A 22,248-nucleotide genomic window follows, 5' to 3' on the forward strand; every position below is an offset into this window, starting at 1 on the left:
CTCATCCTCTCCTCTGTACTTCATGTCAAAGCGATCCCAGGAAGTAAGTACATTATATTTATGTTATTATATAATATATACATTTATATCTAGGCCTACTGTTATTATATAAACCAAATATGAACAATGCACAATACAAACAAATGACACGCACGCACGCACGCACGCACGCACGCACGCACGCACGCACGCACGCACACACACACACACACACACACACACACACACACACACACACACACACACACACACACACACACACACACACACACACACACACACCCTCCTTTTACTACCTGTATATGCAACATACAGTATTGAATCTTGAATGTTGGTCCAAATACATAAACATTAAAACAGATGTTAGGAACTGTTGTTGTGACATCATGAAATATGGAGAATATAATATAATACATCATGAAAATGAGGGTTTTGTGCAGAGGGAGGAGGAGGGGCCTATTATAGAACCCTGGGGATTCCAGAAACCTCACATCTCTATATTTCATCATACAAGAGTGTTGCACACATATGGTTGTACATTTTATACCTCTTTGCTACTGCTGCTATGTAAAATGTACTATTTTAACTGTTAAAGAAATGTTACACCGTGTGGGGTTTATTTTAGCTTCTTATTTATTATTGTAAAGTATCATTTATTATTCATTGGTAAAATAATTTACTTAAAGTACCAAAAGTAGAAGTAGTCATTATGAAGAATGTCCTGTTTCACAAGCTATTGTCTAAAATGTATTTATAAACATCTTTTGAAAATAGCAGATCTACAAGTTCACAATGCGTTGCTATGCAACGCATTGTGAACATCTAGAGTAGCTCCGACGGAACCTCTCCCTCCGCTGTATAGCTCCGAGATGAGGTTCCTCGTTAGTTACTGCCGTCTGTTTTCGAAATGGTCGCACGTCGTCCACTTTACATGTTTCTTACCCCTTTCTGCACATCGTATCCAAAAAGTAAAGCATTTCCGCCACTCTCTCAGATGTTTGAAGTTTTAACGCGCCATAAAAGCCATCCAACGGGTTGAAGAAAGTATTTAATTTGCCTCGGTTTTCATCCGGTTACATGGTTTTTAAGACATTGCGCAAGAGTTGCGCTCGTAGAGATAACATTACTTTTTACCCTACTGGTCAAATGTTGAATTGCATCTTCTAATGCAAAATATTATGGAACCGGATGAAAACCGAGGCAAATTAAATACTTTCTTCAACCCGTTGGATAGCTTTTATGGCGCGTTAAAACTTCAAACATCTGAGAGAGTGGCGGAAATGCTTTACTTTTTGGATACGATGTGCAGAAAGGGGTAAGAAACATGTAAAGTGGACGACGTGCGACCATTTCGAAAACAGACGGCAGTAACTAACGAGGGACCTCATCTCGGAGCTATACAGCGTACAGCGGAGGGAGAGGTTCCGTAGGGGCTACATCTAGAGCTGCTATTTTCAAATGGCCAAAATATATGTAGGCCTAGGTCTGAAGTGGGTAATGTATGTTTTGTAATAATAATCAAAATCTACAAAGTAACCAGTAACTAAAGTTGTCAAATAATAGTAGTGGAGTAAAAGTACAATGTTTGTCTCTGAGATGTAGTGGAGTAAAAGTACTGAAAATTTGAAATACTCAAGTAAAGTAAAAAATACCTCAAAATTGTACTTGAGTAAATGTACTCAGTTACCAATACGCCGGGTGTGCGCTCGGCGCTGCGCGCGGTAAACACTGATCAAGGACGACACGGAGACGTCGGGTCCTGACGAGCGGACGCTGTGGTGGGCGGGGCGTGGAGACGTCATCACACTAGAAATCTGACATGATTTGATACCTGGGTTGTTGTGACATCATGAAATACATTTTTCCTTATGAATTACTTTCATAATAAAAATAAATAAATACATTAAAACATTTGAATCTGTTTCAGTGTGAATAAAACGTTTGACAGGAAACTACTTTTAATATCCAACCTTTCACTTCATATATGAACCAAACATGATTGTTTAACATGATGATTATGTGTTATTGTCACTGTGAAGGACTTTGTTGTTGAATTTAATGTCATCTTTGTTTTATTTCCAGTGTTCCATGAGGAGACTACAGTCCTTGGCTGTTCAGACACAGTTAAAGACTCATATAAAGAGTTCATGATAGGACTGGATGGTGAAGTGTTGTTCTACGCAGACTACAACAAAGGGAAGGAGGTGGAGCCTCAGCCTCCGTTTGTAGATCATATGACCGTCCCAGGAGATTATGCATATGATTTGGGTCAGCAGGCGATCTGCAAAGCCAGCCTGGACAACACTCGCACTGCCTTGAAGAAACCACCAGTGAAAGGTATATTACTATTAACACAATCGTTATTAACTAGCAGACATCAATCACGTCAAAATCCAAGACAATACGATTATACAACAGTTACCATTAAAATGAAACATATCACAATTAGGGCTGGAACTCTGGAACTTAATTAGAGGCTTTGTAATTAATGAATCGAAATTAATCGCTATTTTACCTGAGAACAGTGAGAAGCAATTTTTTCAAATTGATTTTGGTATACGTCTTTAAGTACATGTACTCAAGTACTGTACTTAAGTACAGTTTTGAGGTATTTGTACTTTACTCGAGTATTTCCAATTTCTAATACTTTTACTTCTACTTACTACATCTCAGAGGCAAATATTGTACTTTTACTCCACTACAATTATTTGAAAACTTTAGTTACTAGTTACTTTGGAGATTTTGATTATTAAAAAACATACCTTAACCACTGCTGCCCGTATTTTGAACTTGACATAAAATTGTGAGTATTTCTACTTTGCAGTATTGATGCTTTTACTTACTTTTACTTAAACATTTGAGTACTTTTTCCATCGCTGAAGGCTGGTAGAGTGTGTTGTTACTGTTGTTTTAATGGTCGTTTAATTTATCAATTAATAAAAACAAAATGCGTGCATGTGTGACCCGCACCTTATATTGTGCATGCCCCCAGCGCACCTGAACCTATTTTAGACTTTATTTAGTGATATATATGATATATGTATCACATAGTGATGTAGTGATATATATATATATATATATATATATATATATATATATATATATATATATATATATATATATATATATATATATATATATGATATGTATCACTACATCACTATGTGATATATATGATATATATCACATAGTGATGTAGTGATAAATATATATATATGATATGTATCACTACATAAAGTAATATATGGCCGATGGGGGGCAGTTAGGGGCAATTAGCCTAAAGTTTTTAACTAAAGTTTTAAAATAATTGTAGTGGAGTAAAAGTACAATATTCGCCTCCGGGATGTAGTGGAGTAGAAGTAAAAGTGTTATAATACTCGCGTAAAGTACACATACCTCAAAATTGTACTTAAGTACAGTACTTGAGTACATGTACTTAAAGACATATACCAAAATCCATTTGAAGGCTAGTGTTGATATTATACAGATGATAATAACATTGAACATTAATGACATTTTTTATTGTCTATTTCCAGATGGATATATGTACTATGTGGCTTCCCGCTGTGTGTTTAACTCCAGTGAGCTGAAGGACATACAGTACATACAGTCATTGAATTTCGATGGTGATGAGTTCCTCAGGTGGGACAGTAGAGTAGATCAGTTTGTTGGATACACTGAGTTTGGTGTGAAGAACGCAGAGCGCGGCAATAAAGATCCTACACAACTGGCTTGGATGAGAAGAAACCGAGAGGGACTCTGCAAACCCAACATTGAGACCTACTACCGCACTGCTCTGAACAAGAGAGGTGAGCTGATCTCAGAGCAGCACTCAACACTCATCACCTCATAAACTATAACATGAAATCACATGATTCTATTCAGAGATGATTAATGGTGTTAATATTGATCTGATAATAATTATTACATATTTCTTTATCTGCTGAGAAACATTTCAGATCCTCTTGATTTATACTGTATCCTAACAGGCTGTCACACAGTGGAAATAGCAGATCTACAAGCTCACAACATGTGGTGTCACCATCGTACACCGAGTATAAATGAAGCATATAGATCTATTTCTGAGTGTTTTCACCCTCATATAATGACCTGCCTAAAACAGAGACACCAGGATTAATGTTTTTAAATGAACTTTAAAAAGAACCATGCAGGCTAAAACACACCTCTATACACTTCATTTCACCTCCTGATTTTGTATTTTAATTATTGTCTTTACTAGTTTGTTTTGTAGGTTTTTAATCACTTTATTAATATTTCACAGGATTATGTGTATTGTTTTGTTTGTTTCTACTCTTCTTCATCTGAGCTATTTTCATAAAATGATATTGCTTGGTTTATTGTTGTTTATGTAAAGCACTGTGTAACTGTGAATTATTTAATATGTTTAAATTATATTGTATAAATGCATTCTACTTTGTAGAAAACTGTAGACTATTGTAGAATCTACAGTATTCTATGAAACGTTGTTCTCTGGTGCCATCTGGTGGCCAAACACTGACATTTACAGTTACAATTTACAATGTAGGCATTTATCAGACGCTCTTAATCCAGAGAGATTTACAGTAAACAAGGAAAACACAAGGTAATACATCAAATGCTTAGAAATAGTAATCTAGGATCATAGGTAAACCAAGAACCTATCATCAGTCAAAACCATTGGTTCTCAAAATGGGGCCCGGGGACCCCCAGGGGTCCTTGGTGGGATTCCAGGGGGTCCCCAGCATAATGTGTTAATATAGCATCACAATAATTTAAACCACTTTAACATTTTATACTTTGGCTATTCAAAAATATCAGATATACAAGCTCATAGCGCGGCACCGAGTGCCGCGCTATGAGCTTGTATATCTGATATTTTTGACAAATCGTGAAAACTTGTGCAAATCTTTGAAAGCGAACATTTGTAACTCAAATCTTTGCTTCTGGGGGGTCTCTGGAACAAAAATATTTTGCGATGGGGGTTCGCGGCCAAATACATATCATTTTGGGGGTCCTTGACATGAAAAAGTTTGAGAACCACTAGTCTAAACAGTATAATATCAAACAAATAAATAATATAATTATACATTAAAACTATCCAAACTATAGGATGCCAGGTCTACAATGAACCTGGCATCTGTCTACATAACATGATATCTAAATTACATTTTAACCTTTGCATGAGACTGCAAGGTCATCAAGGCTAGGTCTAGTGCTACAGGCTGAGGTGGAGTCTGAAGAGGAGAGTCTTCAGATTATGGTGGTAGATTGGGAGTGAGTCTGCAGTTCTGACTGCAATTAGGAGTTTATTCCACAGTTTGGGAGCCAGAAGGGAGACGAGTCTAGGACGTGTGGAGCGTTGTCCAGGGTGTTTTAGAGAAGGAAGAAGAGTCTAGGACGTGTGGAGGGTGAGGGGTTGTAGGGTTGGATCAGGCTTGAAGATATGGGGGTGTCATACGTTTGTTTGCTTTGTAGGCCAACATCAGTGTTTTGTACTCTGTGAGGGCAGCAACTGTGAGCCAATGGAGGGAGAGGAGAACGGGGGAGAGCCGGGAAACGTGAACATTTTGTCTGGTTGAAGACCAAGTGTGTTGCAGCTTTCTGGATCATTTGGATCTCATTTGGATGACGTATAATTATTAATGATAATGACATTTTCCTATGGCGGTTATATAATAATAATAATAATAATCTTATTTATCCAGTGGAGCCCAAAGTGAGACTGAAGTCAGAGACTCCCCCTCGTCGTGGTGAACACACTCACATGCTGAGGTGCAGCAGCTACGACTTCTATCCTAAAGTGATCCTGGTGACCTGGTGGATAGGTCAAGAACCTTTGACCTCTGGTCTCTCCTCTACTGACGAGCTGTCTGATGGAGACTGGTACTACCAGTACCACTCCTACCTGGAGTACACACCCAGGTACACACCTAACAGACACCTTTACATAGAAATACACACCTAATAGACACCTATACATATATTCTTTAAAAATAAAACAAGTGTTACTCACTTGCTGAAAATGGCCCATTAATTGGTAGGCTAATATTAAGTGACACACACACACACACGCACACGCACACACACACACACACACACACACACACACACACACACACACACACACGATTGCTCCCGAGTCCCATGTTTATCATCAGTCTACTCCAGACACAACTACGCAGCAAGCTCGTCGTCGTGCAAGCATGACGAACGCACACAGAGACCCGCGAGCGAGTGTGCTATACATGAATACACACACAGGAATACGCTATAACGTGCATATCTCGTTACTAAGTTTCTTCTGCCTTCCTATTTTTTCTGCATGGGGAGGGAATAGTGGAATACACAATAAACACTAGAGCGGAGGAGAGCCCAGCGGGGCATTCACACTCCTACACAAAAATAGTCAAACCTTATTTTTTTCTCCAAAAAACTAAATAATAACAAAGATCAACGGATCAATGTGTTCAATCGCGGCGCGTTTCAGCGTGTAGATCGTCTACTTTCACAATCTGTCCTAATGTTAGTGCTAATTAACAGCTGCTCACTCACTGCCAGACCGGGCGGGGAGGAGGGGCCGCTTCAGCTCTGAGCAGATCCACATGGACACACATTCAACTTGAGGACACACGCACGTCATGATTATTTTAGGTGGAGAAAATATCAGTATCTTATTGCCTATAACGGTCTAATGCTATGGTGCCTAATTGTAGTTGGTGTGTGTGTGTGTGTGTGTGTGTGTGTGTGTGTGTGTGTGTGTGTGTGTGTGTGTGTGTGTGTGTGTGTGTGTGTGTGTGTGTGTGTGTGTTACAGATCAGGAGAGAAGATCACATGCATGGTGGAACATCCCAGCCTGACCGCGCCTATCAAGATGGACTGGGGTCAGTTACTGTAATCTACTGTATCTAACTGTATTCTACTGTATTCTACTGTATCTACTGTATTCTACTGTATTCTAGTGTAATGTGTTACACTACACTCTATTTTAAGGGTTCAAGGATTCTTCTCTTTTTGTAACTGAAGGTACATTTGTTTTGCAGAAAGGAAACACAGCAATCCAATTAAAAACAAGACACAATAATAATACAGACACCAGAAATAAAAATCAATACAAATACATTAAAACATCCTAAGAAAGTTACCATTCTAATAAGAAGGTCATGACAGGAGCCTCACCTACTTAAAGTGTCTTGTCTAGATGAGGTACATCATCTTAGTTTACTAATGGCTGCAGATACAAAGACATTTATAGAAATTATAGAATTTCCACATCAGGGACAGAAGCTGCTGGAGTGAAGGGGCTGAAAGTGACTGTAAAGTATGAGAACAGTCCTGAGAGATGGAACGGGTCTTATATAAATGCTGCATTAATATCAATGGTAATGGTCTAGTGATTAGAGTGTCTGCCTTAAGATTGAGAGGTTGGAGTTTGATCCCTGGCCGGGTCATACCAAAGACTATCAAAGTGACCCAATGCCTCCCTGCTTGGCACTCAGCATCAAGGGTTGGGTTGGGGGGGTAAGTCTCTGTGACTAGAGTCACATCAAGGGTTGGGTTGGGGGGGGGGTAAGTCTCTGTGACTAGAGTCACATCAAGGGTTGGGTTGGGGGGGGGTAAGTCTCTGTGACTAGAGTCACATCAAGGGTTGGGTTGGGGGGGGGGTAAGTCTCTGTGACTAGAGTCACATCAAGGGTTGGGTTGGGGGGGGTAAGTCTCTGTGACTAGAGTAACATCAAGGGTTGGGTTGGGGGGGTAAGTCTCTGTGACTAGAGTCACATCAAGGGTTGGGGGGGGGGTAAGTCTCTGTGACTAGAGTCACATCAAGGGTTGGGTTGGGGGGGGGTAAGTCTCTGTGACTAGAGTCACATCAAGGGTTGGGTTGGGGGGGGTAAGTCTCTGTGACTAGAGTCACATCAAGGGTTGGGTTGGGGGGGTAAGTCTCTGTGACTAGAGTCACATCAAGGGTTGGGTTGGGGGGGGGGTAAGTCTCTGTGACTAGAGTCACATCAAGGGTTGGGTTGGGGGGGGTAAGTCTCTGTGACTAGAGTCACATCAAGGGTTGGGTTGGGGGGGGGGGTAAGTCTCTGTGACTAGAGTCACATCAAGGGTTGGGGGGGGGGGGTAAGTCTCTGTGACTAGAGTCACATCAAGCCGCCTCACGCTACAGAAACAGGAGATAGGCTCCTCCCCCTATGGGTCACATGGCTCGGCAAGGCTTACTTACTTAACCCATTCAATCCAGGAACACATCTGTGTCATTTTAGATTTGAGCTATAACCATTATTTTATACTTTGGGATATTCATAAATAGCAGATCTCCAAGCTCATAGTGCGGCACCGAGATCTACAAGCTACGAGCTTGTAGATCTGCTATTTTTGAAAAATGTTTGCAAATCTTTTAATAGCCTATATATATTTAAAGCGAACATTTGTAACTGTCAAATGTCTCTGTTTCAAAAATATCAGATCTGCTATTTTTGAATATCCTAAGTATAAAATAATAGTTATAGCTCAAATCTAAAATGACACAGATGATTCCATGTCAGAGTCAGTGAAGAACAAGGTGTTTTAATCTACTGTAATAATATAATTAATATAATATTTGTATTATCAGATGACTCCATGTCAGAGTCAGTGAAGAACAAGGTGTTTTAATCTACTGTAATAATATAATTAATATAATATTTGTATTATCAGATGACTCCATGCCAGAGTCAGTGAAGAACAAGGTGGCCATGGGAGCATCAGGTCTGGTTCTGGGTCTGGTCTTGTTCCTGTCTGGATTCATCTACTTCCAGTGGAAGAAACGAGGTGATTAACATGTTTAATTAACATGTTTAATTAACATGTTTAACTAGAAAATGTGCTCCTCGGAGCACAAGTCTCCGCCAGCACATATTGGAATTTATTCCAAGATTGGAACTTTGATGATAGGCGTTGCGCCTTTGCTTCTTCATCAGTTTGCAGACAATGATTAGCTTCTTCAGTTTGCATAATAACAGTTAGTTGCACTGTGTCATCAACTGTGACTGGAAAGTACTGTTCTTGATTAATCCTGTCTAAGCTATTTATATTACGTATTGTGATGACACCAGTGTGTCTACATAATTTATTGCTCCGCCATTCCTCAGCCATTTCGTGATTATTCCTGTCTTACCTCACTTTGAAAGAGACCAAGACTCTTTCAAAGTGACACATCTATTTATAGGCCGCTATACGTCATGTGTCTCACTAGCCAATCAGAGCACACTCTTTCAACGTATTGTCACGTGTCACGTGAGGCTTAACCAATGTTAGCTTGGCCGAGGGGGGGGGGACGGAAAGTGAAAACATAGTCTCCTGGCGGAGAAAATTAATAAATCTACTAACAGTGGAAGAAATGAGGTCAGGTCAACAGAGGATCACATGACATGTGGAACCCTCACAGAAATGAAAACAAACAAACATGTAAAGCCACAACCTAAATTGGTTTAGAACCTTAACCGGTTTAGACCAGTTTAGACGACCTAGTTAGAGGTCAAAGTGTGTTCTATGTTGTCACATTTAGTCTTAAATAAGAGTCAAATGTTCACATTAGTTCTGATGCAACATGTGACCCTGATGACTGAACCCTAATGTTGTTGTGTTATTGTGTTATTGTGTTGTGTGTACATTTATGCATTTTAAGGAGAAATACACACAATACAGTACATAGGATTTATTTGTGTGTCTGTTTTAACTGTCTCTCTTCTTCTTCTATCAGGTCGCATTCTGGTGCCGACAACCAATGATGAGAATCTTTAGACTCCTCCCACACACCCAGGTTCACTTCCTCTTTCTTTTTACTAAACCTTTTTATATTTACATTTATACAGTTTTAATGTATAAAAGTGTACAAAATTAGAAAACATACACAAAACAACATGCTAGTGTAAGAAGTGAAACAACTAGCCTGGTAAACCATCCCGGTCGTGTGAATTCACATTGTCTTCTGCTTAATTTCTGCGTAATTTCTTATAATAATGAATATAATAATCAAATGTAATAGTCAAATGATTTGTTGTATCAGACAACACTGATGACAATGTGGTCAGATGGGGGGGGGGGGGGGTCCTCTTGGTGAACTGTGTAGTTTGGACCATTCATCATCAATCAAATATAAACATGTTTTACATGACGCAGGAGTTTAGATCCCATAGCCTGAGAGGACGTTCAGTGACTCAGTCAGGAAGTGAAGAGACGACACAATGCAGTCAAACTCTGAACCAATCATTTGAACACAACATTTCAGTGAACTGAACCAATGATTCAGTACATTGAAAACACTGATCATTCCATCACTAACAGGATCAAAGACAGAACCTTGTGGTCCAAAGGAGAGTGTTCTTCCAACTGAGCTGCCCTTCCTACTAAGATACACTATTGACAAAGTATTGGTCAAATGTTGTTTGAATGGACTGAGTTGTTTCTACTTTGATGGTTACTGTAGTTGCAGGGAGGGTGCTGGGAGGTCAGGTTTTTAAGTAGTTTACTAACGACTTGTTCATGATCTTTTAACTATTTATAGCATAGTTTTAAATCATTAAATCATGAACCGACTGTTTAACATGTTATGAATAACACATCATTTACTAATTATAAACTAAATTAATAATTTATGAATGATTAATTTACTATTATAAGGGAATGGTATTCTAAAGTGTTAACATGTTCACACAGTTAATACATTCTGATTCTTATTGGTCTTGTCTTTTCACAGAACACCTGGGTGTGAGAGGAAGAAATACATGTGTCCAATCAGCTTTTAAATAGTCGTAACAGCAACACAATGATGACATCAACCTTTTAGGGTTAAGGTTAGGTTTAGGCATCGTTTTTGTTAATTTAAAGGTTAGTGTTAAGGTGAGGTTTTATAGGCATAGTTTATGTGAGGTTATGGTTAAGGTTACGTTTAGGCATAGTGTTTGTGAGGTTAAAGGTTTAGTTTATAGGCATAGTTTCTGTGAGGTTGTGGTTAAGGTTAAGTTTAGGTTTAGGCATAGTGTTTGTGAAGTTAAAGGTTGGGGTTAGGGTTAACCCTTTTTTTGTTTCCCTGTGATGGGTGGACATGATCCTCCAAGGTAGTCTGAGGTGATGGGTGGACCCAAATTAAACAATGGTGGTCCGCCACAGTCTATGAAATTAATGGGAAACACTGATGACATGCAATCATTTATATTAATGATTTATATGTAATCACTAATCACGAGCAGGGGAGCAGATGTCTTTACAACTTAGTAATAAACTAACTAATAATGGTCACAATGATTACAGTTTGTCTGACATTTGGTATAAAAAACTAAACACCAAATCCATGTTCAATGCATGAAACAAACTATAATGTTATGCTATGATGTAAATAATCCATTATAGGTTGACATCACATGATTTAACAACAAACACATTAACATGGCTCCATGTTTAACAGCAGGACTTACAAACATTGATACTTTCACATTAATTCACATCATTTGAGATTTGATTTGATTTTGGTAAAAGATATACGAGCAAAATCACAAAACAACTTAAACCTAGGATCACACATTAAAGCATAATGAAGCACTCGTTTCTAATGTGGTCCTGCGTCATAACTAAAAATAAATAGTCCAATAAATGTATTTGAATTCCCATGAGGTTTTAATTATTCTTTTTAATTATGTTAATTAGGAGAATGAGGACTGCGTTGTGACAGTGACACGATGAGTCAACAACAGAAAGGTTGTGCAAACTTTAAATAAAGAACAAAATATGTGTCTAATTCGGACAGTTTAGATATTCCTTGGTCAGTAGCAAAACTAAAAAATAAAAGCCTGGAGATCGAGGCTAGTATTATTTGTCTTTCCGTTTTTCAGCTACATATTGGCTGAACTTCACTCATTAAACTAGTTAACAGCTCTGTGGACAAGTGATGAAGATGAAGCTTGTGGATTTATTTATTTGGCAGTTGTTGATGATCAGGACACACGAGTAGCAAAAACAAAACCTTCACAAAGTATTGTGTTTACTGTATGTGAGAATGACTTCAAAAGTGGAATCAGCTTCTATTAAATATAGATTTTAAATTATATCATTTATTTAAAGATACTTTATTGGAGGAACATGTCAGACATGTCCCCTCCTTCCCCCCTGGGATCTGCACCCCTGATCATGAATGGTTTGAAGTTCAGATGTTAGATTTTGGCTTTAATTTGCTTGGTTTGAATGGAATGTCAAAATATCAATAAAGGAATAAGAAACATATTTTGGCCTCATGTTTTCTTAAATTTCACTCATACAGAATTCTCTTAACTGTCTGTTAAGAGAAAATACAAGAGAAGCCAACCTCCACAATTCACCAAATGTGTTTTTCCCCAGGTGTGCTTAACGATGCGTCCTTTCCATGACGTACCTGAAGGCAGGGTTCAAGATGGGCCCAGATTCATTAAGCTGGTCGTAAATATAGTTCCTAAAGGAAGGTGTATTTTCTGTAAGCACAAACTGACGTGCAATTCACAAAGGGGTGTGTAGATGCCTCAAACATGCGGATCACAGGTGTATGTCATGATGGCTGCCAGCTGGTCAAATGTCAAGCACGTACCCCAGAAGTTAATTTGCATTGTTCCACTCCCCATTTCACAACATAAGGCAACAGGAAATAAACATCCAACTTCACCTTCACCGTACTGAACAGTGTTGCCATGTCCGCTTATTATAAGCGACTTTGGGCTTGCTACAATTTTTTTATTATTTTAACTGGTGAATCTCAAATAATTTTATGTCATGGACGCCCAAATTAATGTAGGCTAATTTGTCCCTATAACCCCCCCCCCATCTGAAAATGTTTTGTGCCAGCTGGAGCCCCGTACCAGATTTGTGTTAGAATGTTTAAAAAATCTTCCAAATTGCACATTTTATTTCAATTGTTTTTTAGAAAATAGCAGATCTACAAGCTCACAACGCGTCGCGAAGCGTTGTGAGCTTGTAGATCAGCTATTTTTGAACAACACAGTGACATTAAGGCATCATAGCCCATCTTCATTATTACGTGCGTTAGGATTTAAAGTTCAAACTGGAGCCACAAACCACCAGGAAACAAAGGTTGCAATCAAATATCCAGTTTATTTAGCCGGATAATGATGTGTATAGTGTTGACATTGGGTTTCATGATGATTGCCACGGTTCTAAACAAAGACACAAAGAAACAAATTATAATATCATGCCAGATAAAATATCAAACATAGATATGGCCTTTAAATCATATTATACATTAAGGTATTGTATATCATCAAAATAATAATTGGCCAAGTATTTACTTCATAATATTAAACACATCTAAATATCCATATAACTCAAGTTCATCAATTCTTAAATATAATCCACATCACTAGAAGTAAAACACTAGAACTTACATTATAGCAGCTTCAACAGACGCATGGCAAACATCAGTATATCAGCAGCACACGGCAAACACACAGGCCGGCTGCGTGTGTTTGGAGACAAAGGACAAGGGGAGAATGGGAATCCAGTCCTGCTTTTATAGTGAGAGGAAGTGAGGTCACCACCGCAGGTACCACTGAACCCCATTGTGGTGCCTCCTTGTGGAGCGGAGGGGAAATGAACCTTGCAGTTTCTGACAACGTGACACTTTGGCTGAGATGGCCCGCTTGGCCGACACTGGCAAATACTCTGAGGGACCTAATAATTCAGCTCTAAATGCAACTGATAGTCCAGGGAAGAAAGACAAAAGCGGTGGAATCTGCATCATGTCTATATTATGCATAGGCTACAAGCAATACATCGTTTGACATATGTGACCAGGTCTGGTGTTTAGGGCATCATGTCGCCCATTGACAAAGACTAGAAAATAGCTTTTAAACTTTTTTTTTTTTTTTGGTGATTTTCGTTATTTTCCATATTAACACAGTTCGAATGTTGAAGAAGGTTTATAGTCCAAAAGATAGGCGTTTTAGAATCATTAAGTGGTTTAAATTACATTACAAAAACAGGAGTGTTTCTGTGTGTTTCTGTCGGTCTTTTGGGGGCGGAGAGTGGTTTTAACTTGCAGGGACAACATTAGCATGTGAGTGGTTTTGGTTGGTTGTTGGCCCATTGTTCTCCGGTTACAAGCCTAATCCCCGCCCATCAGTATCACTCCTCTCTGTGGTGGTGTAACGTAACTTAAGTACATTTACTCAAGTATTGTACTTCAGTACAATTTTGAGGTATTTTTTACTTTACTGGAGTAATAGCCACTGGGTGAATATTCAACCTGAGGCTGAAACTAACTTCACCACGGTGGGAAGCGCCGAAACGGCCAGTATTGCGTTAGTCTTTTTCGGGACAGAATGTAGTTCTATTATCAATAATAACATTGTGGCGAACACAGCAGCTCTGAGGGCAGCCCCAGCTAAACAACAGGCCGCTCGACGTTCGTATTGAAGTATTTCACTGAAGATGTGGACAAAACAACGGTGGAATAACGAGCTAGGCTAGGAGCTTAGCATTGTTAGCTCGCGGTCAAGCGTCATGGCTGAACGTACAGTTGGTGTTTGCATTTCTCCATTTACAACTCGTACATCAACATAAACGTTCAGATTTAAAATATAAAGTGCTTATCTCATGGCCACGGGTGTTATAATTATGTACGGGCCCTCATAAGTACCCGTATCTTCCGTTTTGTTCAATAAAAAGCATTTTGATCCGATTGATGGCCATTGTCTCCGTTGTTTTTCAACTACACGGCCGTATTGGTTGGGGGGTGTATTGCACTCCTGATACGTTATAACTCTATGAGAAAATGGCCACCGATAAGATTAAAATGCTTTTTATTGAACAATATGGAAGATACGGGTACTTAGACCCACCCGAAGTTAATGGTAACATCCGTGGCCATGAGATAAGCACTTTATATTTGAAATCTGAACGTTTATGTAGATGTACGGGTTGTAAATGGAGAGTGCAAACACCAGGTTGGAGTTAATCCAGGACCTAGCTGGTCGTGTCTTCATTATTAATAGGTAACCCTCGACTGTTGGTCGACTACCAGTGGGTCAAATTTAGTGGTGGAAGAAGCACTCGGTGGTAGCAATACCACAATATAAAAATACTCTGTTACAAGTAAAAGTGCTCAAAATGTTACTTGAGTTCAATCAAAGTAAAAGTACTAAAGTCTTGGTATCAAAATGTACTTAAAGTACCTAAAGTATAAGTACTAAAATGTTTGAAAATAGCTGATCTACAAGCTCACAACGCGTCGCAATGCGCATTGTGAGCTTGTAGATCAGCTATTTTCAAATAGACTATGTATAAAATAGGGCTAAAGTGGTTAATGTATGTTTTATAATGTAATAATTTATATCTGCAAAGTAACTAGTAACTCAAGTTTAAAATGATTGTAGTGGAGTAAAAGTACAATATTTTCCTCTGATCTGTAGTGGAGTAGAAGTTAAAGTATTGGAAATACTCCAGTAAAGTAAAAATACCTTTAAAAAAATGTAATTGTGTTGCATCAAATTTCTATATGGTGGACAGCTGACTGAAAGGTGTCAATGGGGGAGTGATTAGGTTGAATAAATTACCCATTGTTCACGCCCATTACCTGGAGCTGAGAGGTGCTAGAAGTGGAAATTCTTTAGGAGGGATTATCTCAGTTTGGACTATTATAGATAACAAGATTAAAATGGTCACATCTTCTTCAAATGTGTTCCAATTTCAATGAATGATACATCATATGAAAGCTTATATTCTGTACTTCAACAATCTGTAATAAAATGAAAAATGAAAAATGCCTACTTGATGCCTAAAGCACTGGACCCGCTCACATATTTTTTCTTTTTTATATATATGAGTTGACAAATGTTGGGCACATAGGCCTACTATTTCATTGGCACTGTTGTAATTGATTTTGCATGAAGAATAAAGCATGGATCAAAACATGGTCGTAAATTGCTTAGTGAATCGGGGCCATTGTCTCAGTTTATGTGTAGAAGTGAAATGATCCGTATACTGTTTGAGATACTGTGGGTAATTAAAGTAAGTACATTTAAAAAGTGAACTGTAACCAGTGCTCCTTGTGAGTGAGTGGTCCTCAACTCTTTCACTCTGGTATGTTTGTGTGTTTTGTGTTTCAATGTGTGTTGCGGACTGACACTTTAAAATAAAAATACACTATACACTATAGCAATGGTATTCTTTCCTGTCATCAAAAGCGTTCCTCCCTTTTGTCATCTAGGCCCTAAATGACACAAATGGAAGTGTGCTTTAGGGGGATCCAAGTGAGAACGTGGAAATCTAACCACATTAAAAAAAGTTTATTCCATAACCAACAGTCAAATGAAGCTTAGAATTCAGATGTTGTCTTGTTCCAGTCACATATTAAACACATTTAATATTTTTTGCATTAATTGTACAGTATTCAGCAATGACACTTCATAATACTGCTAAAAACAATAACAAGTGAACAGCTGGAGTGCTTCTGTTGCTTTACATCACCATCAATACAGTGTTCATGTGAAATATATACAATAATTACATTAAATAAACATATACAACAATTCTTAAAGTACAAAATGACTAATTCAAGCATATTTGGCTATCAAAAATAAATGTCCCACATCTTTGCATTTTTTTTTTGAAAATTTGCAACTGAAAAAGAAAACACACAGAATGTGCATCCTGCTCATAGCTGCACTTCCTGTCACATGCATGAGGTGAGTACGGTCAAAGGTCATTCCCAGAATCACTTCACTGAAACATCAGCGGTGAAGTGGAGCTCTTCATGCTCTGGTCTAGAGCAGTGCTTTTCAAAGTGGACTTCAGGGACCCCCAGGGGGGAGTTCTATAGGCTCCCTCAGACGAAGGAGGTGTAGTTTAACTCAATTCACTTGAAATGACTACGATACAAACAAAATGTATTCTAACAGTATGTTTCACCGCTGTGTGAACCTACGGTATGTTCAATTATGACATTTAGACAAATTAATTTGAGCCAAAATCATATTTCATAATATCAGGGTTCGTAGGACAGAGTCGTTTGAACTGGGGGTCCATGTATGGATTCATGAAAGAGAATTTGGGGGTCAGTGACACGAAAAAAGTCTGAGACCCCCTGGTCTATAGTCTCAGTCCTGTAGTCCTTTGTTTGGTTGTTCAGAAGTATTGCACTGTTGAATTTACTGTAGGTCCATTCCATTGTTTACTGTAGTACACAACCGTTCATATGATATCCCCACTGGACATGACCCCGGTCATGACCTTTGGGGAGGCCGTGGCTGAGTGGGTAGAGAGGCCGTCACCGGTTCACCTCCTGACCCCCGGTCTGTGCCCAAGTGTCCCTGAGCAAGACACTTAACTTAATATATTGCAGTATTGATACTTTTACTTAAGTAAAAAACGTGAGTACTTTTTCCACCACTGGACGCGGGGTTTGCCATCTCCCTCCTTTCATTGTCCATCTTTGTTTCTTCTTCTTCCTTTCTTTACAGAGGTATATATATATGTTTTTATATCTATTATGACCAGCTGTGTGGTCAAAACATGTCGGCGTCCTTTTTAATTACGTAGCCACCTAACGATAAAGGCTTAAATATATACGTTTCCTTCCTGTTAGGCGTGTTCTCTTGTTTGGATAAATATTTCATATCTTCGTTCCATTGTCCCAAGAGGAGCACCACATGTTGTTATGTTTTTGTCCAAAGACTCACTTGAGCGCCCGGTTGTCTTTTGTGCCGTCGGTATATGTTTTAGTTTGAAAACAGAATAGAACTTTGTTCGCCGCCGATGGAGCTCAGAAATGTTCGATTCTCTCCTCTCTCTCCGACTGGCCGCCCTCGGTTGTGTTTTCTGAGGGTCCGTTGGGGTCGTCTATGGGGGTCTTTTTCTCGTTGTCTTCGTAGCTCAGGTTTTCGTACATCTGCTTGGCGTGGGGGCTGAGTTTCATCTCCTTGCTGCCTGCAGTAAAGTAACTAAGTACATCTACTCAAGTACTGTACTTAGTGATGAGCAGAGCAGCTTTCATTCATCATTGGACACCAACAGCTGAGACAGAGAAAACACACATTAACCCCTTAAACCCTCTCTGTAAACTGGACTCAAGACAGCAGATCTACAAGCTCACAATGTGCTGTGAAGCATAATTTGTCCTCCATCAAATCCTATCATAAATAATTGTCTTACTGGCAAACCTGATAGGAATAATCCTTGGAATCAAATCAATAAGAACAAGGAACAGTATGCACTGAACAAGACTAGAATGACATCAATGGATTCTAAATTGGATATTTTACACAACTAAAGGGTAACTCTGAGAGTGTACAAAACAACAAGTGTACAACTCAGAGAGTGTACAAAATGGAACCAAATTGACACGTTTCCATTGTGTACACTCTCACAGTTAAATTAACATTGATTTTACAATATAAATTGGGGTCCCAGAGATATAAATGGCATTAAATGGGGGTCCGTAGCCTAAATGCCAAAATGTCAAACTGTCAAAATGTCAAACTGGGGGTCCTTGACATTAAAATGGTTGAGAATCACTGCTAGAGCCGTAAACAATCTTCTCTTATGGGGGTCCCTGGCATATCTTTTCAAATGTGGGTCCGCGGGATAATAAGTGTCAATTTTGGGGGTCCTTAGACATGAAAAGGTTTGAGACTAAGCTAACACACACCTGCAGTAAAACTCACCTGTTTGGTGGATGGAGAGATAATTCACTTCTCTTTCCACAGTCTGGTCACACAGAGTGTTTTAACAGCTTGTTTTCACCAGCCTGGTGAACACTGACAACTCTACTCGACGTCTATGTGGAATAATGTTACATTATATGAGTTGTTTATTTCACTATGAGAGTCTTTTATTACTTCCAAACAAGCAGCGCTGGTAACGAACCGTGTGTTGTGTGTTTGCTGGTGTGTGTGTGTGTGTGTGTGTGTGTGTGTGTGTGCGTGTGCGTGTGCGTGTGCGTGTGTGTGTGTGTGTGAGGGATATCAGAGTGGAGAAGACAGAGAGCGACGTCATGCTATGATCTCACCGCAAAGCGCGGTGAGATCACAGGGGCTCCTCCTATACGCTTGTTACCAGTGTTGCCATGTCTGCTTATAAATGAGCAATTTGGGGCTTCTTTTTAAGTGTAGTCGCTTCATTGGGCTTGCTTTCTAATGTTTTTTAAACCGGTGGTTCCCACATTTCTTTTCATGTTGTAGCCGGCTGGAGTTTGAGGCTTAGGGGCCACCGTAGAGACGGTGGCACGCTCCATTCCCGTTATGCGTTAGCCGGTTAGAGTGAGCCTCAGGGGCCACCATAGAGACGGCCGGGCGCTACACTTCCGTATTAACAATCTAGTGCTTTATACTATTTAAATGCTCAGCCCGCAGCCGAACGTTAAGCTGCTCTGTGGTTTCGGCTGCGGGTTTTGCGACCCGGGTCTGATTTTGTGTTCTTTGTGTTGTCCTTGCCTGGGTGAGTAGCATGTTCAGGGGTGCACATAACTTTTTAGGTCTGGTACGCAGAAGAGCACCTGGACATGTGACTTGGTGCGCATGGCGCCCGTCCCGTTTTGTCAACGGGGGGGGGGGGTTCAGCCCGGACAGTCTTGTCAACGGGGGGGGGGGGTTCAGCACGGTGCCCAACGGACAGTTTTGTCAACGGGGGGGGGGGGGGGCGAGAAAAGAAAGGACGCTCTGCTTCTAAATTTCGCCGATTTTCGCCGTTTTTTTTTCTCACGCTGTTACATAAAGCCCCCAAGGTTGGTGCCCTGTGCTGCTGCGCTGATTTTATCCGCCAGATTGGGACGTTCACGGCATATTTTGCACCATTACGGTGCGTTCATCATCGGTGACGAGTGCCTCTAACAGCCGCTGCTGGCTGCGTGCACACAGCGAGGCAATGCGAGGCGATGCGAGGCGACGCGAGTCATATCTCTACCCCTGTGCCTAATGGCTGTACATGGGGCCGACGGGTGCTTTAGAGTGATTGTGTGAGTGGCTTCAGGAAGTAAATTCCTAGCCTCGATCTCCAGGCTTTTACTTTTTAATTTTTGCTAAAAAATAAAAGCTTGGAAATTCCTGTCCCAGCTGTTGGTGCGCAAAAGCGCCTCGCGTCGCCTGATGTGGTGCGCATTTTTTATTTTGGGTGCGCATGCGCACCTGCGCACCAGTTATGTGCACCCCTGAGCATGTTGCATGTCCGTTTTAATGTGTTGTACTTTGTTTTTATGTTTTAAAGCAGCATTTTAATCTTTGTTTGTTATCACCCAGGTTGAGGTGTTCGGGTCTGGGTCCAGACTATCATATTGATGAGAGCCAGGGGGATAATGAGAAGGAATAACAATAATTAAGGTATACAAACTGTTAATTTAGTATGTTTATTTGATTATTTGATTTGTTTGTATACTTAATGTTGTTGTTTCCACCCCCCTGTAGATCTCACCACTGCTGTTTTGTTTACTTTGAGTTATTATTTTGTTTTCTTTTGTTTGAGTTATATGTTTCCTTTTGTACTAATTTATGTTTTTGTTTGTTTTCCCCTAAACATTGAGCGCTGCTGCCATCTGGAGCCGAGCGGGAGCCGGGGGGGTAAAGCCGACGAGCTACAGGGGTCACTAGGAGCACGATAGTCCACGACCATTCTCCAGGTTTGATGTGAATGCGAGCACCCTTTCTACACGGTGCCGCTCTCTTTTCTTGCATGTAGTGTGATTTAGTTGCTGTGTGTTTTTCATTACTTGTCTTGGTCGGTTCTTTAACCTGTGTTTAGCCTAGCTCCCTAGATTTTAGCTCCTTGTGTTGGTCCACCATTGCCCACCTGCCCATTCGGCACCAGATGTAGCTCGTTTATCTGTGTTGTCAGTAATATTGTTGTGATTACTTGGGATTTCAACATTATAAATATAGTGGTATATTGTGACTGCGTATTTTATGCTTGATTGTATAGCACTGCTTTTGATATTTTAAGCCATTAATAAATTGTTGCCATGTTCTGTGCTAAAAGTAAATAAAATCTCCTTTATGTTTGGGGGGAAACCAAAGCTCTTGTCTCAAGCCTCATTATCGAACCTTGCATTGTTGGGGAGCCCGGTTTAAAGGTCTCATTTTCCCTGGTTAACCATCACCAGGGTGGCGTAGTCATACACTTCTATTAAATTCCTTGCTTGACACTCTGTTACAATGTCAAGGACCCCCAGATTAATATGTATTTGTCCGCAGAGTCGCAGACCCACATCTGAAAATATGTGGTGCCAGGCAGGGAGGGACCCCCATACAAGATTTGTGTTGTTAAAATGTTTCAAAAATATATATTTTTCCCCCAATATTTTCTATTAAAATAGCAGATCTACAAGCTCACAACGTGTCGTGATGTGACACGTTGTGAGCTTGCTTATCTGCTATTTTCAAACAGCCGATGTAAAGTGGGGATGATGAATGAACCTAGTTGCTTCTTTTGGGCTTGTTTTCTTAGACATGGCCGCTTGTCATTTTTATATTTCTTTGGCTATTCAAAAATAGCAGATCTACAAGCTCATAGTGCGGCACCGAGTGCCGCGCTATGAGCATATAGATTTTTGAAAAAAGTTGAAAATGAGTGGAAAACTTTGAATATATGTGTACATAAATGTTTATTTTAAAAGTGAACATTTTGTCAAAACATTTTGCTAAACTAATGGCCTACAGTAAGTCGTTTTTTGAGGAAAATTATATTTTTGCCTAAGTCAGCTCCTCATGACACTGGTAAAGTTATCGCCTATATCCTAATTCTTTCTTTCTTCTTTTTCCTTTATTTATTCAGGGAAGCTCATTGAGAGCAAGCTCTCTTTTTCAAGGACGCCCTGATAACAGCATATAAAATACAATACATACATAATGAAAAACAATAACAAACATTTGAATCATATTACAGTGTCACAGATGCAAATAAACATAGAGTTACATGAAGAAGGTGCAAAACAAAAATCATGCTATCCCCGCCCCTTTTACAGATATTTTATTATTTATGTATTTATTATTGATAGAATAGTGGGCTGACAGGAAATGGGGAGAGAGATGGGGGGGTTGAGGTTGACATACAGCAAAGGTCGTCGGGATCGGGAGTCGAACCCACGACACACTGTCAAGCTGGACTACCAGCATATGTGGTAAGCGCCTGGATATTTTTTGGCCTAAGTCACTTGTTTTTGTGACTTAGGCCAAAATAATTGCCAAAGGATTTTGACTTAGGCCAAAATCATTTGGCCTAAGTCAGGTTTAATCCTATTTA

General features: G+C 39.7%; 2 protein-coding genes across 3 annotated transcripts in view; both read left to right on the forward strand.

The window, feature by feature from the left end:
- The window catches only part of LOC311044404 (HLA class II histocompatibility antigen, DQ beta 1 chain-like), a 7,896-nt gene extending 1,849 nt beyond the window's left edge, over positions 1-6,047 (forward strand). Inside the window, exons 2-5 of the mRNA XM_084055955.1 lie at positions 1-43; positions 2,083-2,337; positions 3,537-3,809; positions 5,706-6,047. The exon at positions 1-43 is cut by the window's left edge and continues 41 nt beyond it. Of these exons, the coding sequence (XP_083912081.1) occupies positions 1-43; positions 2,083-2,337; positions 3,537-3,809; positions 5,706-5,965 (831 nt within the window). The 3' untranslated portion in view covers positions 5,966-6,047. The remainder of the gene's footprint in view (positions 44-2,082; positions 2,338-3,536; positions 3,810-5,705) is intronic.
- Positions 1-22,248, forward strand: part of LOC311044400 (H-2 class II histocompatibility antigen, E-S beta chain-like) — a 207,857-nt gene that overhangs the window by 139,762 nt on the left and 45,847 nt on the right. Inside the window, exon 10 of one of the 2 annotated variants that reach the window (XM_084055949.1) lies at positions 11,010-12,258. The exons of the other annotated variant lie outside the window; for it this stretch is intronic. The gene's annotated coding sequence lies outside the window, so the exon portion shown is untranslated. Of the gene's footprint in view, positions 1-11,009; positions 12,259-22,248 lie in introns of those variants that run through there. 2 annotated transcript variants of the gene reach the window in all.

Source organism: Gymnoscopelus microlampas, assembly GCF_963454915.1.
Source record: "Gymnoscopelus microlampas genome assembly, chromosome: 4".
NCBI lineage: Eukaryota > Metazoa > Chordata > Actinopteri > Myctophiformes > Myctophidae > Gymnoscopelus > Gymnoscopelus microlampas.